Source organism: Lissotriton vulgaris, chromosome 3_1 (genome assembly GCF_964263255.1).
Source record: "Lissotriton vulgaris chromosome 3_1, aLisVul1.2, whole genome shotgun sequence".
NCBI lineage: Eukaryota > Metazoa > Chordata > Amphibia > Caudata > Salamandridae > Lissotriton > Lissotriton vulgaris.
The window spans coordinates 549,870,636-549,897,517 of NC_141689.1; the positions used below are offsets into that span (position 1 = coordinate 549,870,636).

The 26,882-nt window shown below is 49.9% G+C and overlaps 1 protein-coding gene across 1 annotated transcript in view; it reads right to left on the minus strand.

Moving 5' to 3' along the window:
- LOC147726772 (general transcription factor IIH subunit 2) overlaps positions 1-26,882 on the minus strand; it is a 358,867-nt gene that overhangs the window by 195,540 nt on the left and 136,445 nt on the right. The window contains exon 9 of the mRNA XM_086960819.1: positions 6,175-6,265. Within this exon, the coding sequence (XP_086816945.1) occupies positions 6,175-6,265 (91 nt within the window). The remainder of the gene's footprint in view (positions 1-6,174; positions 6,266-26,882) is intronic.

Here is a 26,882-nt window from a genome sequence, read left to right on the forward strand (position 1 = left end):
GGTCAGCAGTATTCCATGGCGTCTGTTGATCTTGATCAGGATCCGCTTGCTGGTCTGCATCTGAAGACGCAGCATCATCATCATCATCAGTCTCTTGCACCTGCACTACCTCTTGAGGGCGCACTTCCAGCGCAGTGGCCCGCTCTCTTGAGGGTAAAGAATGGTCTGCCACAGGACGCAATGTCTGAGGCGGAGGTGTCGTGGGGCGCACTTGTTGGGCTTCCTGAGGTGCCGGGAAACGTTGCTTGTAATCCCGCAACATAAGCTGTAAATCCACCACTAAAGCGGATGGTATTGCCACCATACCCTCGGGTAACTGACGCATCGGTTGTTGTGGAGGCACGTGCCTGGTAGCAGTACATTCCTCCTCATAATAATGCTCTGGAGCATAGTGCTGTCGTTCCATCTGCTCCTCCTCAGAGCTAAACTCCTGCACCTTAACCTGGAGGTCAGAAGGGCTATAGGCCTGCCCAAATTCACTGAAAGTCTCTTCCTCAGAGTCATCCTCCAATAGTAGTGCTGGTGGTAGCTTCTGAACCTGGCGAGGAGACGTCATCTCTGGCGTGATATGTTTCCTTTTCCGCGAAAAAACATGTTTTCCCGCCATTTCCATCGTCGACGAGGTCGTCGTCGACGAGGCCCTCGTCGACGAGGCCGTCGTCGACGGGAAGGTCTTCTGTGTCAGTGTCGACAGTGGAAGTGTAGACATAGAAACTGTCTTCGTCGACGAGGATAGCGTCGTCGACGAGGTGAAGCTCATCGTCGACGATGGTGGAATCGTCGACGGGACCGTCGACGAGCTCGTCGTCATCAACATGGCAACCGGCGTCGTCGACATCGTCGTCGTCGAAGTCGTTCTCGTCGACGACACCGCCGTCGACGGCAGCTTTGCAGACATTGTCGTCGACGTGGAGGTGGTCACCCTCGTCGACGACGAGCAGGATTCCGGAGCCTTGAAAGCAGTCGACGGTGTAGGCGTCGACGCAGCCGTCGTCGACGAGCCCGTCGACGAGGCAACCTTGGTAGAGCTGTCCTTTTTAACACTCGTAGACGACGTACCTGGGAGTTTAGTCGTCGACGGTTTCTGCTTCTTGTCTGAAGCCACCTCTTGAGTCGGGGTTGAAGGCTTTTTGACCCCACGATCCTTCTCTGAGGAAGGCGAAGAGACTGTAGAAGCCTTTCTCACCTTTTTTGAGGTCAGAAGTTCCTCAGGCTTACCCTGCCTCTCCTTTTCACCTCGGTGAGGAGATTTTTGGGCAGCCGGCCTGTCAGACCTGTCAGAGGTCCCTGGTAAGGCCTTGTGTCGGGACTCGTCTAAAGCAGAAAGGGGGGACCTACCCCTCTTCTGAGACCTTCTGGATGACACCATAGACGAGGAGCCCTCACTGTCCGAAGAGATAATGTCCCTCCGGTCTTTCACCTTCTGAAGCCATGTGAGGAGACGTCCTTCTCTGTCCCTCTGGGTCTTGGCTGAGAAGGATCTGCAAATCGGACAGTCTGTTGGTTTATGGTCCGGATATAAACAGTAGATACAATCCTCATGTTTGTCCTCGACAAACAACCTCTTCTTAGAGCAGGTGGCACAGGCTCTAAAAAGGGCTTTCCTCTCCGACATGCTGAGAAAAAATCCAAGTAGTTGAAGAAAAAACTGAAGAAAACTGAGCAGAGCTCAATGGAGACTCCCTTGCACAACGTGCGGTAGAAAATCTGAGGCTCTGAGCTTCTCTCAGGAAGGTTCTATGGGGTGAGGCTGCTCTGATTGGCTGCTGCAGAAATTTGGTCTCTTTTACACAAAGAGGTGGATAAGCTACAAAATGAGATGAGGCCTAGGCCTATTTTTTCACTTTGTGCTTACTACTATAGTTTTTTACTATTTACCGAGGCTCCCATTCCGACGACGGGGAATGATACAAAGCATGGGAATCTATGAAAGTTCCAATACTGGGGCAACTATACATGCCCTGATGGACTCTGTACGGCAGTTGGCTCCAGAGATTCCTGAGGACAGCAAGAAGGATTTTGATGAGGTGTTGGCTGATACACAGGAAGCTGCACGTCAAGTGATTCAAAGTGGACTTGAAAATGCTGATTCATTTGCTCGCATTATGGGAACTTCTGTTGCCTCTAGAAGGGCTGCTTGGCTGAAGTCATCTGACTTTTCAGCGGACGTTCTGACAGCCTTGTTGGATTTGTTATTTGATGGTACTGGATTATTTGGGAAAAAGGCTGATGCAGCTTTAGAAAGATTTAAGGACAGTAGGGCTACTGCCAGATCTTTGGGGCTGCAGTCCAGAGGCTCTGCGACTAAGAGGTATAGAGGTTTTGGGCGTTCGTTCTTTCGACCCTACCGTCAAGTTCAACAGCAGCAGCAACAGCAAAATCCTCTATACAAATCCTACAGGGGCAGACAAAGAGCACGTCCTAGAGGACGTCAAGCCTCCTCCTCCTCCTCCTCTTCCTCCTCCGCTTCCCAACCCCCTCCATCATCAGCAAAGCAGCCCTAGATCCGCCATTCCGGATCATGTGGGTCCTGTAGGAGGTCGGCTTACCCATTTTCAACAGGATTGGGAATCGGTTACATCAGATCTTTGGGTTCTCAATCTCGTAGAGAATGGGTATGCTCTTCCTTTTTGGGAATTTCCTCCGGATTACCCTCCGTGCCAAGGTTTTGGCTCGGAGGACCACCTACTTCTCCTGCAGGAGGAGGTCCTGTCACTGTTACGAAAGGGTGTGATAGAAGTGGTTCCGGAGCAGGAAAAGGATCAGGGATGCTACTCCCGGTATTAACTGATTCCCAAAAAGGATGGCAGACTTCGTCCGATCTTGGACCTCAGGATCTTGAACCTTTACCTGAAACAGGAGAAGTTCAAGATGCTCACCCTTGCTCAGGTTCTTCAGGCGCTGCTGGAAGAGGACTGGATGGTGTTGATCAACTTGCAGGATGCGTATTTCTACATCCCTATCCTGAAGTCGCACAAGAAGTATCTCCGTTTCACGGTGGGATCGCAACATTTCCAGTTTGTGGTCCTTCCGTTTGGTCTTACTACTGCACCTCGAGTTTTCACCGAGGTGATGGCTGTGGTGGCAGCACATCTCAGGTCGGGGATACCTGTATTCCCGTATCTGGACGATTGGTTGATCAAAGCAGATTCTCCAGAAACAGTGCTCCATCATCTGCAAGTCACAACTCAGTTGTTGTACAGGTTGGGTTTTTCAATGAATGTACCCAAATACCACCTGGTGCCCTCCCAGCGCAACCTGTTCATAGGTGCGGTACTGGACACAACTGTATGTCGAGCATTCCATCCACCTCAAAGGATTCTCGACATAGAGGGAATGATTCATTTATTTCACAATGGAGCGGTCGTTCCAGTCCTGAAGGTCCTTCGCCTGCTTGGTCTGATGGCTTCCTGCATTCTGTTGGTCAACCATGCACGCTGGTACATGAGGGCACTCCAGTGGTATCTCCGAAGGCAGTGGTATCAACAAAACGGAGATCTCAGGGAGTCTGTGAAGATCTCCAGAGAAGCTGCGGCGGATGGATCTTGGTGGGGTGTGGAAGGCAATCTGTCTCAAGGAAAGCCTTTCCATCTACCTCCATTGGTTGCCACAGTGATAACGGATGCATCCACTCTAGGGTGGGGTGCTCATCTGGGGGATCTGGAGATCAAGAGTCTTTGGTCTCCAGAGGAAAGGTTGCTTCACATCAACCTTCTAGAGTAGCGGGCAATATGTCTAGCACTCAAGGCCTTTCTTCCTTCCCTTCATGGGCGGTCAGTTCAAGTCCTGACGGACAACACCACTGCGATGTGGTATGTCAACAAACAGGGAGGAGTGGGGTCACAGTGTCTCTGCAGAGAGGCACTGCGTCTCTGGTCCTGGGTTCAGGACCATCAGATTTGTCTGATGGAAAATCATCTGGACGGAGTTCTGAACGTGCGTGTAGACAATCTCAGTCGGCAGTTCTCAGCCGACAGAGGTGGTTCGTCACGTCTTTCGGACGTGGGGTACTCCTGGGGTGGACCTGTTCGCCACTCACGAGAATGCTCACTGCCCGTCATTCTGCAGTCTCCAGTTTCTGATGCATGGGGGCTTGGGGGACGCGTTTCAGTTGAGTTGGAACTCACAGCTCCTTTACGCGTTTCCTCCCATACCCTTGATTCCTCGGGTTCTGAGGCTGATTCGCCAAGACCGGGCCCAAGTTATTTTGATCGCCCCAGGTTGGCCAAGAAGGGTGTGGTACACAGATCTTCTCCACCTTTCCTCGTGCCCGCCGCTCCATCTCCCTCTCAGGGCAGATCTCCTCTCTCAGATGGAGGGGCAGGTTCTACACCCCCACCTCCAGACCTTACACCTTCATGCCTGGAGATTGAAAGGGGCAACCTGAATTCCTTTTCTCTCCCACATGATGTGTCATTCTATCAGCCAGGCGTGACTCTACCAAGTCAATCTATTCATACAGATGGTCCTAATTTATGACTTGGTGTGCGGAGAAGTCCATTGACCCTTTGAGGGCTCAGATATACTTCTATTTGCTCTTTCTTTAGCGCAGCAAGGGTTTGCTGTGGCTACAGTTAAAGGTTATCTTTCGGCGTTGTCGGCATTTCTCTGCCTACCGGATCAGCCGTCCTTATTTAAATCTCCTATTGTTTTGAGATTTCTGAAGGGCCTTATAAATACATTTCCTCCTACTCCTTTTATTGTGCCTCAATGGGACTCGAATCTGGTGCTTACTTATCTAATGTGTTCCCCTTTCGAACCTTTACATAGTTGTCCCTTGAGGTTGTTGTCTTTTAAGACGGTTTTCCTAGTTGCAATTACCTCGGCAAGGAGGGTAAGTGAGCTTCAAGCTCTTAGTTCAAAGCCCCCATTCTTGACCATTCATGCTGAACGAATGGTTCTTAGGACCAGGGCTGCTTTTCTGCCTAAGGTGGTAACTCCCTTCCATCTAGGACAGTCTATTACCCTTCCTACCTTCTATCCTCCCCCTCACTCTTCCAAGAAGGAGGAGCGGCTTCATCGTCTGGACCTTAAGAGGGCGGTGAGATTTTATCTTGATAGGACAAAGGACTATCGAGTGGATGACCAGCTGTTTGTTGGATTTGCTGGCTGCAGAAAAGGAAGAGATGTGCACAAGCGCACACTTTCGAGATGGATAATACTATGCATCAAGATCTGCTAGGCCCTGGCTGGTAAGGAACCTCCAGAGGGTATGAGAGGCCATTCTACTAGAGCAAAGTCTTCAACATCTGCTTTGTCTAGGGGTGTTCCTGTTGAGGACATTTGTAGAGTGGCAACTGGGCCTCCCTCCACACTTTCGCGAAGCATTACTGCTTGGATACCGAGGTGAGGCGGGACGCCCACGTTCTGTCCTCCAGGATTTTCTGGTATAGGAGAGTGGACAACCTCCTCCGGGAGTGGGGACTGCTGTGGGAATCTATTCACAAGGTGAGGAATCCACTGGCAGATGCATCCATCAGAAGAACAAGTTACTTACCTTCGGTAACGCTTTTTCTGGTGGATACAGTATCTGCCTGTGGATTTCTCACATGCCCATCCGCCTCCCCGTGGTCCACTCTTCTATACCTGAATTTTTGGTAATGTTTTTTAATGTATACATGTTATCCTCAAGAGGAATGTGTTCTTGGACATTTTTACTATGTTATATTCACACTATGTGTGTTACCTTGACTAGTTTGTGCTGTGTATACAGTGTATATGTCTATTGTTGTTGGTCCGTCCATGTGCCTCGAAGGCACGGAAAAAAGGGCGGAACTGATGTCATCACGCCGGCGTAGGCCTATTATGGAGTCGGTGACGTCAGCAGAGCCACGCGCGATGTCGTACGTTCCTGTGACGTCGTCCACGCCGGCGAGCTGCAAAGAATTTTCCGAACATTGCTGACGCAGGGGGATATTCACAACGGAGGAATCCAGATACTGTATCCACCAGAAAAAGCGTTACCGAAGGTAAGTAACTTGTTCTATACACTGAATATAATCTGTGCTCACCCTCTGGTAGCTTGGCACAGAGCGGTCAGGCTTATCTAAAGAGGTAATGTGTAAAGTATTTGTGCGAAAAACACAGTAACACAATGAAAAACAAAGTATGAGTAAAACAAGACAATGAATGTATAAAGAGTAAAGAGTCGCAATGACTGATCCTCGCTCATACCTTTATTAGCTCATAGATGTTCGATGGATCGCATGTGGTCAGGCTGCCAAAAATAATTAGAACCTCTCTGCTTGTATGCCCTGGCATATGCCTGTGATGGAGAAGAAAAAAATATTTATCGTTCAGGGGCTTTATGTGTAAAAAAAACATTTAAAAGGTTATTAACTAGGAGAGAGTCTTTTTCAAGAACACCTCCACGACGTAGTAAAAGCCCACTTTCACACTCTGTATTTAGCTACCCGTCCTGTTATGTTTCATATGGGTGCCCTAATAGAGGCCCGGGTTTACATCATACCCCTTCACCTACATTACCTCCCCTACACTACACGGTAACCAGCCTTTTTAGGATTGAACCTTTTGCCTAGTTCTAGTCCTGGGTGCAGAAGGAGGGGTTCTAGGACTTAAACTTTAGACTGTCACATAAGGCATGAATATTCATAAGGGTTCTTGGAAACCAGGATGGGGCTACACCACCATCCTCCTCATATCTACGTACACGGTTCATCCCATACGTCATCCTCAAACCCAACAATGGCTAATACAAGTAACAAGGGACAAAGGGACCTTAGATACTGTCAGTATAAATTCAGCACCTCTTGCTAGTGGTACCAAGACTTCCAGGCCAACACACTGATCAGAGACGCTGAGGCTCCTGCATGCAGACGCTCCAGCTGACAGTGGTCTGAACATCCCTTGCGGGGTGTCCAACTCGAGAACAAGAAGGGCTCCAACATTCTCACACTTCAGGTAATGGTGTCCGTGTAAATCCTAGAGGGATTCTTGGCTTCACACCTACTCACATGCTAGGTACACTTAGGTACATCTAGATAGGCATCATAAGAGTAGGAGCACTTTTATCATGCATTTTATAGTCATATATTTATTCAAGCTAATTGCAAAATGGTAGAACTGTACTATCCTTTTATATTCACTGTACTGCTAATCATATATCTTTGCTACTGTCTAATGGTTGTTGCAGCTCATATTTTACAAAAGAATAACAACTGTTCAATAAAGTCTTATTGAAACGTACAGACTGTTTATGCTGTGTATCTCTGAGATAAGCTAAATGAACATGAGTGACAAAGCGAAAAGTAGTGCATTGTTTCCACGATCTTGAGGGATCAGGGTTGTCATGTTCTAAGGTTGCCAGAAACTAATATCTCCCCAATACAAGGAGACACTAGTGGCACTGTGAGCTTGATTAAATGCAAATAGGTTACCATTTCTCGGTGGGGGTGTATGGAACCAAGTCTGCCACCAATCCCACAGTTTATGTTATCCAAACGCGCAGGTCCTGCATGGGTACTATAGGATCTACACGACAGTCTATTCACACGTTGACTGCAAGTCTGTTTTTGTCCATATATAGTGCTTCACTGTATTTCTGATAGAATTCTGGTGCACAAATACAACATACATACATGTAGACATACATACTACATGATCATGTTGAACTACACCATGGCTGAGCCTCTTTCATGTTGGGTTTTTGTGAGATAACCGATCCCAGGGTTGTTTGTACATTTATGGACGGACACATCAGGAAGATATAAACTCTTACTCATTAAAGTTTAAAACTGTTTAAACTTTATTGTAATGTTTTTATAGTAGAGTAAATACCAGAACTGGATTCATATTTAAACCAGCAGCCACAACAAAGTGTGTCTTTCTGCATCCTATGCAAACAAACTGCTACGTATGTGTATAAAAAAATATTACTTACTTGTAATCTCTGAGTGGCCCATATGGACCAGTCTAGACCCAGCGACATAGGACCTATGCAAGATCTTCAGCTGCACTAGTCTGAGCCTCATGGGGATTGCCACTACTCGTGGAGATGATACCGCTTCCTGCCAGTCCTCATCGTCTAGTTCTAGGCCGTCCTCCTGCCACTGCCCTCTAAGGCACCCCAGTGGGTCCCCCTTGTGGTTTATTAGTTTCCTGTATATCAAGGAAATCGTCTTCTCAGGGATGTGGCCATCCAGCACTCTATCCTCGAGAGGAGAAGCGTCCGGAAGTGTCTTATCACGGGGGATGTGCGTAAGCAATGCATGTCTTACTTGGAGGTACCGAAAATACTCTCCGTCATTCAGTTGATATTGCAGCCGTAGGGAGTCAAAGGACTGAATTGAACCATCCTTCCAGACATCCTTGATGGAAGTAATGCCAATGAGATCCCACTTGTCAAAGCCCTTCGACTTCCACAGACTTCCCAACCGTTCCGCACTCCACAGGGGGGTGGAGAGCGTAAGTCTCACCTCCCACTAGAGGTGTCTGTTGGCCGCGTGCCAGACCTGAACTGCAAGCGCCGTGGGTTCCGTGAGATGAAATCTACGGGGCGTCGCACACAGTGCCCTAGTATAATCTCCCCCCGGCATCAACCAGCGATCCATTGCGTAACCTGGGTCGTTAGGAGCCCCGTATATCCCATGATTAATTGCCGCCAATTGGGAAGCCCAATAGTATAGCTGCAACACTAGAGCAAAGGTGCACCACACAATTGACAATCACAGACGTAGGTATTTCTTAGTTGTGATTTTCTTTATTCGCGCCCTTTTTCGGGAAGGAAGCCGATTTTCGCGTGGTGCAGGACGAAGGAGGATGTGGGGAACCCAAAACTTTATCAAGAGTCATTCCTGATGGAACATCTATCTTTCTGTCCATCCTCCTTTGAAAACTTATCCATATTATAACCCAAGAGGACTACTCATAGAAATCTAGAAAAAAGATCTTGAATACGATCTACATTGTGACGACTTATTTATATACATATACGACTTTTTGGCTTCCTAATATTTCCTACTAAGAAGTTGTTTGGAAACATTCATCTGCAAAGAAACTTTCCATCGTTCACCAGGACTGCATACACTCATAATATTTTGCCCTGAAGAAGTCCCTTGAGGACGAAACGCGGCGGCTGTGAGCACCCGCGTTTTGACTGTACACCTACTTTTTGGAATAAAGAAAATCACAACTAAGAAATACCTACGTCTGTGATTATTGTCAATTATGTGGTGCACCTTTGCTCTCAAGTATTAATTTACTGAGTTCTTTAATGAACTATCACTGTGACAGTGGGTGTTAACCAGTGTGCACACACCTTGCCCATACAAACTATCTAGGGCGTTCTTTTAAAAAAATATTTGGGGTGACTTGTTAGGTGCTGTAATCAGGAAGTTTCCACTGTCTCCTCTGTCTTTTGATATAGCTGCAACACTATTGAAGACTCATCTATAATTACTGATGGCTACTTAAAAATAAATATGCGTGCCTACACAGCATCCCGCACCTCTACACTTCCCAGCAACTTGAACCCCACAAACCTAACTCCTTCCCCATAAGTTACCCCCAGACCTCTTGACTAATGCCACCAAAAACATCTAACACAGACTGATCAAACACCCTGAAACTTTAATAGCGCATATCTACTTCAACTCCTCAAGAGGGCTAAAGAAAACAGATCTCATTTTCCACACATCTCGACTGGGGCATTGGCGCACGACCCTAACCAACCTCCTTAACATTACAAAATCTGTCAACATTCGGCCAAAAACAGACGGTCGCCAACTCCCTCACCTTCAAGGGCAGAGCCACCATAACCACCTACAGGAACGGAAGTATCATTATTCAAGATAATGACATCAACCATCGTACCTTTGACTCCATCTTCCTGACACTATGGATGCTGTCCACCTCTTGACCAATCACCCCCGACCCAAACTCACCCCAGATTATAAACGCAGAGTGGGAAATGCCTAATACCTGCTAATTCTTCCTTCTCCAGCCCCTCCGCCATAACGCTTTTTGGCCTTGTCACCGCACTTACAGATCCCACCTCCACCTCCCCTCACAATTACACCACATCCCTTCATCCCCAAGCGTGGTCCATCCAGCTGGGATGATTATGGAGTTCAGACTATCAGCAACAAAAACAATGTTTATCCGCAACCAACTAGCAGCTCTGTCAACCCGAACCGAACCTTTATTCCCCCCCCAACCTCGCCTACCCAACCCTCACAGAAAACGTTCCTAGAGATGCCTGCCACTGAAAATCCAGCCCCCTATTTCTATTCAACTTGACGCAGGCTAAACTACAGACACTTCTTGAATCACAACCCCAACCCCCCCTCTCCACTCCAGGGAAGAAACACACAGCGACTTACCCCTTGCCTTCACTAACCTATGCCCTCCGTATCTAAAATGGCTTGCACAGGAAAATTTGCACCCCATTTACTCCTCTCTCCACTCATTTAACCCTATGCCAGAGACTGATCTGAAGGTAAGACCAACTTGTGTGGAAAAGCAACTCAATGAAGTAACACAGGGCATTAACAATATCCTAATGATCCTCAAATCCTACCCAGAACTAGCCCAAGTACCACACCTCCCCTCTTCCAACTCCTCAAGACAACCTCCACAAATGCCCAGGATCCAACTTGACAGCTGGCTCACAACCCTTCTCTACAGCCTAGTACACAGGCTGATAAGATCGACCCCTGGGATGTCTATGAGAGAAGCAATGGCCATAGCCAAAATCTATGACCTGACCTCAATCCAAACCAACCACACCTCCAAGATACAGGTGATTACCGGAACCGGCAGAAACATCAACCATCCACAAATTGCCAGACCCCCAACCAACCACATCATGATCCTCCTCTCCCATCCCCAAGAAGCCCAACAGCAGCAATAACATCAACTGCATGCTCATAAACTGCAGATCAGCCACTAAAAATGGAAAGGATATAGCTGATGCCATCCTAAACCACGACATTGACATTGCATTTATCACTGAAACATGGCTAAATGACACCTCCTATCCTAGCCTTCACCTACTAGCACCCCCCCTGGCATCTCCATAATCAACAAAGACAGAACATTGCACCAGGGGTGGCATGGCTATTATACACAAGACCAACCTCCACATGGCACCAACAGACACCTATAGCTACCCCAAAGATGAACATATCAGTGTAACCTTAAAGACAAAGAACAACAAAACATCTCCTCTATCACCCACCAGACAACACGCCCTCATTCAGAGAACACCTATCGGAACGGATTATACACTGCTCACTCTCAAACGACAGCAACCTATTCCTAGGAGACTTCAACCTACACTGGAATGATGAGAAATAGACTCTCAAACTATCCTTAATAGAGCTCCTTTTCAGCAAAATCCTTATCCAACACTGCAAAGGGCACACTCATATCAGAGGTGCAACCCTGGACGTCATCAATGCACACAAGGAAGCAGTAAGTATCTACAAAATCCTTCCAGTCGACTGGTCAGACCACCACATCATTCTGTTTCTCATCAACCAAACAGAAGTACCCCCTGCTTGCACTCAGAAAACCAAGCAAGGGTACCGCAACATAAGTAAGATTCCCCTGGAGGATCTAGAAGATGGAAGGCGATCCCTAGTCCCACTACCAACAGACGACCACTCAACATACAACCTTACTCTCCACTATAACTCAACTATCCACTATAACTCAACTCCTAGACCAACTAGCACCCAGAAAACATGAAAAAATGCTGGTTCAACAAAGACCTCAGTGCAAAAAGAAAACAACTGAGAGCAACTGAAAGACTCTGGCGATCAAAACCTTCCACCTCCCACCTTCAACAGCTCAGAGTTGAACACAGAAAATATAAAAACCACCTTGTGAAAGAAAAAGCATCTTTCTTCAGAAGAGCACTAGATAAAGCAAAAAACAGCCCCAAATAACTGTTCAACGTCATTAAACAAACTTCGAACCAGTAAAAAGAACTCCCCATGTCTCCAAAGAACACTGATATTCTTGCCAAATTCTTCATTGATAAAATCACAAAGATCTAACTCTCCTTAGACCATCACACTTTTCCATGCACTGGAAACCCGCCCATCAGACTGGAGGAACCGATGCCGCTAAGGGCAGCCATGTACCTTAAGCCCTTCGGATGTGATACAAACCTAGGATTCACCTTAACTTGCATGAAATGGATGATATTTAAAACGCTCATGGAGGATAACATCTGAAAGATGATTGTGAATGCCAAGCCCTCCTCTTACCTTGCAGATCCTATTCTGGCCTCTCTGGTGAAAAACCTCATTCACACCCGAACCCCTCTATGGACCAAAATAATAAACAGCTCCCTGAGTAATAGGTCGATGCCTGACTGCCTCAAACTAGGACATGTCATTCCCTTGCTGAAGAAACCAGGTGTACACCCAGAAGACTAACAACTTAAGGCCCATTTCCTACCTTCCCTTCATTGCAAAAAAACTTGAGAAATGCATTCTCTCCCAACTCACCCAAAACATAGACTCCAACAATCTTTTTGACTCTATTCAATCAGGTTTTAAAAAAGGCTGTAGACTGAAAAGAGCCCTACTGAACATAGCGGATGACATAGACAAGTCACTGGACATTGACAGATGCTGACTACTCATCCTCCTAGACCTATCAGCAGCCTTCAACACAGCCGACCAAAGCTGCTTCTAGAATGGCTCCAAAATTGGATCGGATACAACAGCCTGGTCCTAAAATGGTTCACCTCCTATCGTCATAACCGCTTCTAGCTAATAAAAATCAACAACTCTACCTCAGACACGTTGACCATAACCAGGGGTGTCCTCAAAGGCTCAGTCCTCTCACCTACACTCCATTATAAACATGGAACCCTTCACCACCATACTCAAACAAGCATCCATCCTGTAACACCTCTAAGCAGACACCCAGATCTACCTAGAAATATCCACACTAGAAGACGTACGACGACTTAACTCCACTCTCCTATAAGTCCAAAAATGTCTCTCACACAACCACTCATCCAGGATAAGATGGGAATCATACTCCTTTCCAAAAATGGACTGGCCATCCAGGTACAAGGGTGGATAAACTCCATTGATGCATTGAACTGCAAAATCACACTTTCCAAATCTGTCAAATTTTTAGGGGATTCCCCACGATCTGAGCATGAACCAACACAAAGAATATAGCTAAGAGCACATTCTACAACCCAAAACACATACACAAAATGAAGCCCTTCCTCGCCCTGAACAATCAAAAAACTGCCATGCAAGCAATGGTACTGTCTAGGCTAGAATAAGGAATGCCACTCTCACTGTCCCCACAAAATCGAACCTAACCCCCCCCCCCCCCCCCCCCCCCCAAGAGCCACACTTATTTCAGTAGCAAGGATTGTCACCAGAAACATATTAAATGGCCCCTGATATTGAAGCCTGTTGCTGTTTCAAAATTGCCTGCCGCACCCACAAAGTCCTCCAGACCAGGAAACCAGCTACCTTGTGTCCAAACTATCAAAGGCAGGCCAGATAAGAACTATAAGAAGCACCAACACTGCTTCTCACCCCACCAAAAAAAAACACAAACAAAAAGTACTTGTGCTCTTTGTCAGGAAATACACCCAAAATCTGGAACTCTCTCCCAGTGCATATCAGGACAACACCCTCCTTTATGAGTTTCAAAACTGTCAAAAGATCTTCTCCTCAACCGACACTCAGCTCCAACACCTAATCCCTTCTCTGAACCCTTTCCTACATATCTTGCTTCCCTTACACAAACTACTGTAACCTAACCCTCAACAAGTCTGAATATTGTAATCTATGCTCTCCAATCACGGCCTTATCCACTGTCTTTTGTTTTTGTCTATAAAGAGGTCAGATATCCCTGGGTCTGGCCAATGCTATATAAAACTCTTTAAATAAAATAAATACTGATTTCCAAGTAGCTGCTTTACAAATCTCTGTTTAAGGTACTTTTCTTGACCAAGCAACAGAACCGGCTTTACTGTGTGTGGAATGAGTTAGTCGGTGGCAACAAAAAATGCAAGAAACTGCCCATCTAGCAATGGATAGTTTAATAGAAGCAATACTGGTCCTGAGTGGACCATTGTTAAGGAATACTCGATTCTCTGCACTTGGATGTTTTGTTCTGTCTTAGTAAAACTTGAGGAATCTTCTGACATCAATAAATGTTCAGATCTTCAGCTGAAGTTAGATTGTTGAAAAATACTGGTAAGGAAATAGTTTTATAGTGTACAACTATTTTTATGTTAATTGCAAAAATGGCAATAAAAACATATACAAAACTAATAACTTCAGGTCAAAAAAGAAGGGTGTGTTCTCAAGACTATTCTTGTTGCTGTGAAAAAATAATGCAGGGTTTGAATGCTGAAAGAGCTTCAATTTCACTGACACTTCTCTCTCAGAAGTAATTCCTGCTAAAATTGCTATCCTCAATAAAAAGGTGCTGCAAAGATACCTTATCTATAAGCTCAAGCGAATAAACCATTAATTTTAATAGAACCAGATTTAGTATCCATGAATGTGGAGGTGGTCTAATTGGAGGACAAGTCTTCTTCCAAGAAGTCTTTAATTAAAGGAATGGTTACAAAAAAGGATTTGGAGTGGGTTCTTTTCTATATGTTGTAAGGGCAGCAAGATTAACTTTCATTGAAGAATGCTGGTGAGATTAAGCAAATAAGGAACAACAACTTCTTCTTGGCATTGAATGGGGTTACGTCTATTTTCTAGTCGCCATACAAAAAATCTTCTCAATTTGAAAGCATATGATTCTCAAGGAGAAAATCGCTTGGCTTCTTTAAGAATGTTCACACAGTCTAAAATCAAGTGTTCATAAGGAATGATCTCAAAAGCCATCATCCTAGGTGTTTGCTGCTGTGGAAAATCTGCCCTTGCATTCTGGATAGTATGTTCTGTTTGCACAACTTCTTGAGGGGCATGACAGATGGATGAAGAAACTCTGTATACCACAATTGTCTTTTAACAGAATTGTCCCATCAGAGTATCTCAGCTTTATTAACACTTTTGGTATCAATTTTATTGGAGGAAAAGGATAAATAAAATGTCCTAACCATTGCATCAAAAGGGAATTGCCCAGAAGCACAAGTTACTATTTGTGTAACGATATATCTCTAAGAGACATTAGTTATTGATAGATTCCTTACCTTAGAATATCCCCAGGCGTCAGACTGGATCCGTAAATTTATGCGTAACAGTACCCTTGCGCGTCGGTAGGCGTCGTCTGCGGCTCCGCGTCCGTCGTCGGCGTCGTGGGCGCCGTGATAACGTTGTCGGAGTACTTAGACGCCGCCTCCGCGTGCGGACGTCAGTTCTTAGACACAGCTTTTCAGCACCAGAAACGCAGAGCCATGTTAAAAACCAACACTAGTGCCATTGAAACTAGGACCCTGAAAGGGGATGACCTGAACCCTGGATATCAGTTCGCAGAACGGGGAGGATGGGTGGGTCGGTAAGGAATCTATCACTAATTAATGTCTCTTACAGATATATCGTTACACAAGTAGGAACTTGTGCATCTGAAAGAGACACGTTAGTGATAGATTCCTTACCTTAGAATAGATACCCCAGCAATACCAACCCCGGTGGTGGGTCTGCGAACCAATAAACACACCAGAAAGTCCTGGAGGATGGAACGGCCAAAGAAGCCATCCCTCCGGACTTGGCTGTCCAGGCAGTAGTGTCTTGCGAACGTGTGCAGCGAGGCCCACGTAGCTGCCCGACAAATGTCCTGCAAGGGGACTCCTCGGCCCAGGGCAGTAGTAGTCGGCGTGGCCCGAGTGGAATGGGCCCTCAGCCCAACAGGAGGTTCCTTTTTAGCCAAAGAGTAGCACGCTTGGATGCACAACACGATCCACCGAGAGATGGTATGTTTGTCCACCGCCCGTCCTTTCTTAGCGCCCACGTAACCAACAAAGAGTTGGTCATCCACCCGGAACTGGCGTGTGCGATCCAGATAGTAGGAGAGCGCACGTTTTGGGTCCAGACGGTGGAGCCTCTCTTCCTCTTTCTTTTTTTTTTTTTTTTTAACGTAAGACTTTTATTGACATCTAACCAATATACACAGCATTTTGCCTACAACCCTGGGGCCGGCTGCCACACTTTGATAATGCTCCATGTTAAATACACAGCTATTAAGCCGACAACCTTCGGTCCGGCAGCAATTTATCAGCAATATAGCAGAAAGCTAGACAATTATTCCTGGAAAGATCAGAGTTCGTCTCACTTTTTTGCTTTATAACCATAACCAGACATATGACTCATTAGGTTCGATTAGCAACATACATGTTGACAAATGTTCCAATTCTCCCACTTCAACAAATCAACTCAGGCGCTCATCCTATTTCTTACAATCCCAGGGCCCCCTAAAAGAACTGGCTGATCAGCCTGTCAATACCCGGTAAAGCACAGTGCCATTACGGGCAGTCAGCCACTGAGTTATTTAGTCTACGTCTTCCTCATCCTCTGAACTATCTAGGTCTTCCTCTGGCAGAGGATCACACAAGTCTCCCCGGTAGCTGTTCCAGGGCGTCCAGATCTTATTCCATTTGCGAGGATTAGCTCTCATTTTATACACTGCCTGTTCAATCACCAGAAGCATATCCATGTTTCTGCACCACTGCGCCAAAGTCGGTGCATCCGCCGCCCCCCATTTTTGCACTATATCCCGCTTGGCGACCATGATGCCCACAATGGCCCACTGTTGTCCCTGGCGTGTCAGGTCATTCGGCCCCCCCACATTCAATAAGCACACGCAGGGATCAGGTGTAATGATATCTCTAAAGTTTGGGAAATGGTACGTAGTACCTGTCGCCAGTATTCAGCTATAGTCGGACACTCCCAAAGTGTATGCCACAATGTACCTTCCCCTCCACAGCCCCCGGGACAATACGGGTGGTCAGCCCTGTGTATTTTGTGTAAAGTGGTTCTCGTGAAGTAAACTCGGTGCAGTATCTTAAACTGCACCAGTCTGAATCGAGCCCAAATTCCCGCTTCCTTCGGGGATGCCATCGCAGCGTTCCAGTCTGTCTCATCCATTTCGCCCAGTTCGCCCTCCCATTTCTCCCTCAGTGTATGTAAGGAGTCTGGCAGGTTATTCAATAGCTTCCGATATGTGAGGGAAGTGGCGCTAGTCTGCATATATTCAGTAAGGAGGCGATCCTCCAGCGGGGAAGATTCAGGGACCTCCGCTCTCACTTCGATGACCGTCATCAGCGCATGTCGTATTTGGATATAGCGGTAGGTTTCATTAGGGCCTAGGTTATACTGTTGTTGAAGGTGCGCGAAGGGGATCACCCCGTCTTTTGTCCACATGTCTCCTACCGTGGAGATTCCTATGTTGTCCCATTGGGTGAACCCCTTGCTACGTCGTAGGTGGCCCAGCGCCTTGGTGTCCCATAGAGGTATAAGTTTTGTTATGACACCTCCCCATTTGAGCCTCGCCTGTGCTTTGTGCCATAGCGCCACTGCGTGCCTCGTCGGGGCCGTTAGTTTCGCTGCCAGACCCTTGTGGTTCAGTGAGGCTAGAAGACTGTGTTCCCAGTTGCGCTCTGTCCGCGAGGTATGCCAGATCGTTCTGCGGGGCATGTAGCCATTGGTTAAGAACCTTGTGGTGCGCCGCCCAGTAGTATAATTGTACATTCGACAGGGCTATCCCACCGTCGTACCAACCGAGGACGAGCTTCATATGTGCTATACGGGCCGGGCGGTCGCCTCACAGTAAACCAGTTACTTGAGCCGTCACTTTTCGGAAATAGGAGGGCGGCACCAGAGTCGGTGTATTTTCCAATACATAAAGAAAGCGTGGCAGCGCCATCATTTTAAACAGCGCTGCCCGCCCCAGTAATGTCAGAGGAAGGGCCTTCCAGTGTCTCACGTCAGTCCTCAGTCGAATGAGCGGTGGCAGCAAGTTCAGCTCGTAAAAGACCTTGTCATCGTCGATGATGTGGATTCCCAGGTATCGGAAGGAGGTGCCTGCCACCACCAATGGGCAGCTGGCGGGAAGATTCGGCAAGGGACCCCTAAGTTCGTAAATGACCGACTTTGTCCAATTGATCGTGTAGCCGGAAGTGTGTCCGTGCTTATCACACAGTGCCAGGAGTACCGGTACACCCCTTTCTGGGTCCGACAAATAAATTAGCATTTTGTCAGCATAAAGGGAGACTCTGTCCTCCCAGCTGTCTCCCCAGCGTATTCCTTTCAACAATGGGGAAGCTCTAATGATAGTTGCCAACGGTTCCAGAACTAAGGCGAATAACAAAGGCAAGAGCGGGCATCCCTGCCTCGTCCCCCTAGCTAATGATATCTCGCGGGAGATGTGCGTTCGCTGTCACGTGCGCCACCGGTCCCGCATATAGGAGCCGTATCCAGGAGATAAATTTGGGGCCAAAGCCCATGTGGGCCAACACTGCGAATAGGTATTGCCATTCCACCATGTCGAACGCCATCCTGGCATCCAACGACAGGATGGCTGCCGGTTCCGTCAATAATGGGGCTCGCGCCATCGCTCCGTGCACACTTCGGAGGTTCAGCGCCGTACTCCTATGCGACATAAATCCCGATTGATCCGGGTGGATCAAGTGCGTGAGGTGAGGCATCAGTCTAGTTGCCAATAATTTAGCTAGAATTTTGACCTCGCCATTAATGAGTGATATGGGGCGATATGACGCGCACTCAGTGGGCGGCTTGCCCGGTTTCGGGATCGCCACAATGGTTGCTATATGCTGGTCGAGGGGCAGGATCGCCCGCTCCAAGCTTTCTGTATACACGGCCAGTAGGGGTTTACTTAGCGTTTCAGACATTGCCTTATACCACTCAATAGGGATCCCGTTGGGGCCTAGGGCTTTACCGGAGTGGAGCGCAGTGATGGCTAATTGTATCTCCTCCGGTGATAGGTCAGCTTCCAACTCATTTACTGCTTCTTGCGATAGGGTCAGAGTCGGCACACCTTGGAGAGCCGCTCTCGGTGTTATTTCGACAGTCGGGGTGTATACCTCCTGGTAGTGATCTGCTAAGACCTCTACTATCATCGATGGGCGCTTGTGCAGTGTCCTGTCGGACCCCCTCAGCTGCAAAATATTCCTATTACCTCCCTTCTTTTTATCCAACCAGGCCAGGAGTTTACTCGCCTTATCGCCAATGTCATAGACTCTGTGCGCTGTTGCCACTATATTCTCGACTGTCCGTCGTCTCAGATGGTCATCATGGAGCTGCTGGCAGAGTTGGATTGAGTGCAGAGTGTCCACCGTCGGGTCTGCCATGTGGGCTGCATTTGCCCTACTAAGTTCTAACTCCAACTCCAGTAGTTCCCATTTTTGTGTACGCTTATGCCCCGTTATGGTCGTGATGGCCTGCCCTCTGAGAACCGTTTTGTAGGCTTCCCACAAGATCGTAGGTGACGCTACGGAGTCCGCGTTTTCCGCAAAATAGTATTCGGTCACCTTTTTTAATTCCTTACGTATGGGCGGTACCATGAGATAGCCTGGGAAAATCGGGTATATTCTTTTGCGAGCCCTCTCTGGGCATGACAAAGTCAATGTGAGCGGAGAGTGATCCGATATGCCCCTAGGTGTAATCTGTATATCATCTATGGTGAGGAGGCTGTCGCCCAAGGAAAGGAAATAGTCGATACGCGACAGACTATTGTGAACTGTGGAGTAATAGGTGTACTGTTGGTCCCCAGGGTGCAACTGCCTCCAGACGTCCATCAGCCCCTGCTCTCTTCCTCTTTTGAGGGATGCGGAGGCGGAAAGAAGGTGGGCAAGGTGATGGACTGCCCGATGTGGAAGGCTGTGACTACCTTGGGCAGGAAAGAGGGATTTGTCCGCAACACAACCTTGTCCGGATGGACAGAAAGGAAAGGAGGTTTAGAAGAAAGAGCCTGGAGCTCACTCACTCTCCTGGCAGAGGTGATGGCAACCAAGAAAGCAGGCTTCAGAGTAAGAAGGCGGATAGGACAGTTGTGAAGTGGCTCAAAGGGAGCACACATCAGAAAAGTAAGAACCAGGTTCAAGTCCCACTGAGGCATCATGAAGGGAACAGGTGGAAACGTGTGTGTGATGCCTTTCAGAAAACGATTTACAATAGGGGAATTGAACAAAGATGGTTGATAAGGCAGCCTTAGGAAGGCTGAAAGGGCAGAAAGATAGCCCTTGATAGTGCCCAGAGCAGAGCCCTGCTGGGCAAGAGAAAGAAGGAAGAGAAGAACCTCAGAAAGAGGGGCAGAGAGAAGATCCACAGCATTTGCTGTGCACCATGCCACAAGTCTGTTCCACCTGCAGGCGTATACCGACTTTGTGGAGGGACGCCTGGCTGCCAGAATGATGCTACAGACTTCAGGAGGCAAGTCAAATGGCCTCAACTGTCGCCGCTCAATCCCCAAGCATGGAGGTGGAGACTGGACAGGTTCGGGTGGAGGACCGTCCCCTGCTGCTGCGACGGAAATTCCTCCTGAAGAGGCAGACAAACCGGGGGATTGACTGACATACTGAGTAGCTCGGGATACCAGTACCTTCGTGCCCAGTCGGGAGCCACAAGGATGACTTTGGCCCGGTCGCGTTTGATCTTCTTCAGCACTCTGGCCAGAAGTGGTATAGGCGGAAAGGCGTACAACAGACCGCAACTCCACTCGTGACTCCGAGCGAGTGCCGCCTTGGAAATTCCAACGCGCAGAACTGATGATATTGAGCGTTCTCTTCTGTGGCGAATAGATCTAACCAAGGCTCTGCCCACTGCAGAAAGAGCACCTTCGCCACGGCGTTCAGACGCCATTCGTGATCCATCATGCACCGGCGGCTGAGTTTGTCCGCCCAGGCGTTCAGAGAACCTGGCAGGTGTTGAACCACCAGGGACACACCCTGATGTTCCAGCCACTGCCAAAGGCGCAGAGCCTCCTGGCAGAGGGTCCACGACCACACCCGTCCCGTTTGTTGCATACCACATGGCGGTGGTGTTGTCCGTGAACACCTGCTCTACACTCCCCCGGACAGAGGTGAGGAATGCCTTCAGTGCTAGACGAATCGCCCGCAGCTCCAAAAGGTTGATATGGAGCCGGGACTCCGCCGGAGACCAGAGGCCTCTGATCTTCGCCTCTCCCATGTGGCCACCCCAGCCCTGGAGGGACGCGTCCGTCACAACCACGTGCTCCGGCTGGGGAATGGAGAGGGATCTGCCGCTGACCCAATCGCGGTCCGTGAGCCACCACTGCAGCTGTCACGCTACCATCCAGCCTCCTGGGTCCAGGGCAGCTAAGACCTGAGCCAGAGTCAGCATTTTGAACTTCTCCTTCCGGAGGAAGCCGTTGACGTTCCGTAGATCCAAGATAGGGCGTAGGCCCCCTTTGCCCTTCTTGGGTTCCAGAAAGTAGTGGGAGTAGCAACTACACCCTACTTCTGGCCCAGGAACGCGCTCGATGGCCCCCTTGGCCAAGAGGGCCGTAACTTCCTCCTGCAGAAGTCGCAAATGATCCCCCGATACGTGGTGGTATTCCGGTGGCATGGCTTGAGGGGTCATCTCGAAGGGGAGGGAGTAGCCCCTTCGGACGATTTGCAGCACCCACCTGTCCGATGTGACAGTGCGCCAGTGGGAGTGGTGATGGCGAACCCTGCCCCCCACTGGCGTCACATGGGCCTGAAAGCACCAACTAAGAGGGTTTTTAGGCGGATGCTGCGGGGGAAGGTGTGGACTGGCCTCGCCGTTATCCCAGACCGCCTCCACGGCGATTTCCACGGCCACCACCGTGTTGGATAGTAGTCTGCGGTGCGTGGCTGGCAGCACGTGTGGGGGCGCCCCTTCTTTGGCCACGAAAGGCACCCGTTTGCTGGCGCGGGGGCGAGAGGCCCAAGGACTTGGCCATAGAAGCGCTCAAGCGCATGATCTGCCTTGTCGCCAAAAAGGTGAAGGCCATCAAACGGCATGTCCATGAGTGTATTCTGGACATTGGCCGAAAAGTTGGCGGACCTCAACCAGGCGTGGCGACGAATCGCCACAGTCGTTGCCATTGCTCTGCCTTGTGAGTCGGTGGTATCCAGCCCACACCGGATAGAATATTTTGCTGCATCCCGGCCTTCCACAAGGGCCTGGCCGAGTTTGGCCCGTACCTCCAACGGACACTCTGGCAGCAATTACGCGACCGTGTCCCACAGAGAGTGGGTGTAGCGGCCCAAGAGGCATGCGGTGTTGGAAGACCGCAGTCCCAGACTAAGGGAGGAGAAGACCTTTTTGCCATACTGCTCATACCTCTTGGATTCCCAGTCCGGCGGAGCCGACGGGTAGGCGGTCTGGGAATTCGAAGCCTGGATGACCAGCCTCCCGGGTGGGGTGGGTGGACAGGAAACATGGGTCACCCGTTGCCGGGCGGTGGAATCTGGCCACGTTTCTATTTACGGGCGAACCCATAGCGGGCCTAGACCAAGTGCCCAAAAGAACCTCGGTCAAGGCCTCATTAAACGGCAGCAGAGGCTCGGCCGAGCTTGACTGCGGTTTAAGGACCTCAGTGAGCAGGTTAGTCCTCACGGCCGTGACGGGGAGCTCAAGGCCCAAGGCCTTGGCCGCCCTCATCAACACCACACTGTATGTTGCCCCCTCCTCCGTAGCCACGGTAGGAGGCGAGACAAAGCCAGTGTCTGGTGAGGTGTCCAGAACACTGGCATCCCCAAGTCCACCTGTCCAGTCCTCTTGAGACTGACACTCTCGTGTCAGAGGGTCCGCGGACTCCTCCCAATACTCCTCATCACCCATCTCCTGATAATCAGGGTTGTCAAACGATGGGGCCGGTTCATAGAAGTGAAACTCCCCAAGCGGCGTCTAAAGCGGCGCCCAGCGGCGCCGTTCCGACGCCGGAACCGGATCGAGGGAGGCATCAGGGACGGCGCCGCCCGAGGACGGCGCCGGAGGGGACACATGAGGGACCAGCGCCGGTGAGGTCGTTAGGTCAACTGGCGACGACCCAGATCCTGAAGCGGATCCAGCGGGGCCCTGCGGCGCCGGGCCCGAAAGCGCCGGCGGCGTCGGGCCGAAGCACCCGACCCGCTAGGGCCCCCAGACGGGTCCGATGGGAACGAAGGCGCTGCGGAGCCAGTCGGAGAAGCGAGGGACCTCATGGCCATGAGAAAGCGCTCTATCTCCTCCGGCGTCGCGTTCTGCCCAGGGACCGGAGGGCGTGGGGCAGGCCGCGACGCCCGCGACTCCGACGGAGCCACGTGAGCAATGTCACCCGAACTCCTGGCCGCGTCGCACGAACGTCGGGGGGAGTCGGAAGAGCGATGGCGTCTCTTCGACTTCTTGTGCTTACCTGACGACGACTTCGACCCGGAGGAGTGATATCTACTCTCGGAGCTGTGATGGCTCCTACCCCGCGACCTGTCCCTCGAACTCCGTTGGGACCGGGACCTCTCGCGGCACGGGGCCGACTGCCGGCGTTCGAGTCACTTGCGGGACCGCTCCCGCCTAGCTTTCGAAGTCAGGGCCCGGCAGTCAGAACAGGCCTTGTCGTCAGTCGGTCGCAATCCTCACAATGTTTGAAACCTGGCATCCCTATCGGCACCGTCCGGAGTCGCAAGACTCTAGAAAAATTATCAAAAGGGATCAAAAAGGGTTAGTCAAAAAGTGACTAAAGTACTGCTTTTTCCAGATCTGCGCTTGCTGGCGTGGAAAAAAGAAGAAATGACGTCAGCACGCGGGGGCGGCGGCTAAGTACTCCGACGACGTCATCACGGCGTCCACGACGCCGACGACGGACGCAGAGCCACAGACGATGCCTACCGACGCGCAAGGGTGCGGCTACGCAAAAATTTCCGGATCCAGTCTGACGCCTGGGGATATTCTAAGGTAAGGAATCTATCACTAACGTGTCTCTTTCAGATGCTTTGGTTCCGACGCCCCTGAGGCGTAATTTTGGACATTTTCACTTGCTCCTGTGCAAAGAGGTCTATATCTGGGAAGCCAGAGTAGCGGAAGATCTCTAACAAGACAACTTCTTCCAATCCAATACCACAAGCCTTGAAAGGTTAGATCCCAAAAATTAGCCGCCCAAACTGTTATGAAAGAATTCATGGCAATTATTTGATTTGTAAGTCCTGATGCAAAGGCATTCCTCTTAGGAGATCCAGATTTTCCTATACAGATGTGCATCCCTTGGTGATTTAACAGACTGGTTGTTGTGTTGGAATCCTATTATGCCTGATGTGCAGATTTTGCCTTGATCAACCAATTGTCTATGTACAAGGAGATGTGGATTCTTGCCCTTCAGAGATGTGGGAGAGGAAGGAGGTGGTCCAGTTCAGTAAGTTGCCGCAGATTTCTGCATCGTGGGGGCGAGTGCGTAGGGTGCGTTGGCATACCGTGTTGAAAGCAGCTGAGAGGTCCCAGAGGATGAGGGCCGCAGTCTTGCCGTTGTCCAGCAGGACCCTGATGTCCTCGGTGGCAGCGATGAGGGCCGTTTCGGTGCTGTAGTTGCTGCGGAACCCAGACTGGGAAGGATCCAGGATGTTGTTCTCCTCGAGGTAGTGGGTCAGCTGTTTGTTGACGGTCTTTTCGATGACCTTCACCGGGAACAGGAGCAGGGAGATGGGCCAGAAGTTCTTGATGTCCCTTCGGTCTGCCTTGGGTTTCTTGAGCAAGGCGTTGATTTCGGCGTGCTTCCAGCTCTCTGGGAAGGTTGCGGTCTCAAAGGAGATGTTGATGGCCTAGCGGAGGTGGGGTGTGATGGTGGCGCTGGCTTTGTGGAAGATGTGATGAGGGCATGGGTCTGACGGGGAGCCGGAGTGGATGGTGCTCATGATTTTGATGGTATCGTCGTCATTGATATTAGTCCAGGCGAGCAGGGGGTCTCTGGGGTGGTGGCCATGGGGTCCGAGGTGTCGTCAGCTGCCATGGGTGTCTGGATGTCGAAGCTCTTGTGGATGTCTGCGATCTTGAGGTGGAAGAAGGAGGCAAGTGAGTTGCACAGGTCTTGTTGGTATGTCGTTGGTGTTGGAGCTGGGGTTGGAGAGTTCTTTCACAAAGTTAAAGAGCTCTTTGCTGTTGTGTGAGTTTTTGTCAAAGCGGTCTTTGAAGGAGGTATTTTTGGCAGATCTGATGAGGTCATGGGGTTGGCGCATTGCGTTCTTGTGGGCTGCTGGGTTCATCGGTGTCCGTTTATGGCGCCATTTCGTCTCCAATTTTCTGCAGTTTTGTTTGGAGGTCTGGAGGGCCGTGGTGAACCAGCTAGCATTCCTGTTGGTGAGTCTGTTGGAGGGGTTCTTGACCGGGGCAAGGGTGTTGTCGCAGTCGTCGATACAGCGTCTGAGGTTGCTGGCGGTGGCGTCCGGGGCGTTGGGTGGGCTCCGGGCAAGGGTGGTGGTTAGTGGTTCTTCAATGACTTTGCTCCAGCAGCAGAGGGGGATCTATTGGGTGCGGTGGTGCATGGTGGGTTTCAGGAAGGTGAAGTGGATGCAGATATGGTCGGTCCAGTGGAGTTCTGAGGTGTGGCTGAAGGTGACGTTGGATCTTGCGGAGAAGATGGGGTCCAGCGTGTGGCCGGCCGATTGGGTGTGAGTTGTCACACGCTGTCTGAGTCCGAGGTTGACGATCAAGGTGTGGAGTTGGTGACGTTGTTGTTTTCGAGGTGGAAGTTCAGGTCTCCTAGGAGGATGCAGTCCGTGGAGGCGAGGGCGTGCGGGCCGACGTAGTCGGCGATGGAGTTGCTGAACTGTGGTCGGGGTCCGGGTGGTCTGTAGACCAGGGTTCCTCCGATGGGGTCGGTGTGGATCTAGAAGTGCAGGTGTTCAGCGTGTTGAAGGCGTCGTTGGAGTTGGTAGATATCTTGAGGGTGGACTTGTGGACTATGGCGATTCCTCCTCCCACTACATTGGTGCTGAGTCAGGCGCCATAAGAAAGGCAGGTGGGAGGGAGAAGCAGCTGAGAGGGGGGAGTGGGCGAATGGGTGAGTGGGGGGGTGGGGCCGCAGGGGAGGGAAAACGGGAGGGAGGAACGGCGAAAGGGAAACAGAAGGCAAAGGGGCACAAAGGAAGGGGAATGGAAAAACCGATCACAGAAATCAATTACCAAAATACAGTGCAATTAGCAGAAAAAGCGAGTGATCTTGTAGCCATCCGGGATGGCTATGGCGATGTCGGGTCTCGACGAGTCGTTCATCCAGGTCTCGGTCAGGAAGGCGACGTCTGGGGAGGATGTGTCGAGCAGGTCCCAGAGTTCAACAACGTGTTTGCGTGCGGAGCAGGTGTTCAGGAGTATGCAACTGAGGTGGTTGGGTCCTGTCCTGGTGGGCGGATTGGCAGCTCTGGTGCTGGTGAAACTGCAGTTCCAGCAGGAGAAGGGTCCATGGGTGCGCTTTGGGGCAGCCTGAAAGCAGGTGTGTTCTTGTCCGGTGTTGAGTGCGTGGAGGGTGCTGGCATTGTAGCGGAGTCAGGCGCCATGGCGTTCGCGGGGGCCAGGAGTTCTTGCGCTAGGCACGGTCCGGGCACGGATGGGCTTGCCTTAGGCGCGGCCGCGCAGCGGCAGCCATAAGAAAGGCAGGTGGGAGGGAGAAGCAGCTGAGAGGGGGGAGCGGGTGAGTGGGGGGGCGGGCCGCAGGGGAGGGAAAATGGGAGGGAGGAACGGCGAAAGGGAAACAGAAGGCAAAGGAGCACAAAGGAAGGGGAATGGAAAAAACGATCAAAGAAACCAATTACCAAAATACAGTGCAATTAGCAGAAAAAGAGCAGAAAAACAATTAAACAAAATACAGTGCAGATATCAGAAGTAAACCTATGGCCTACAACTGACCACCAGGGATGAGGAGCAGGTGGTAGCCTGCGGGTGGAGGCTGGCCTTGAACTTCAGTCAGTAGGAGGGGCAGCTGGGCACAGAACACAGGAACTTCAGTCAGTAGGAGGG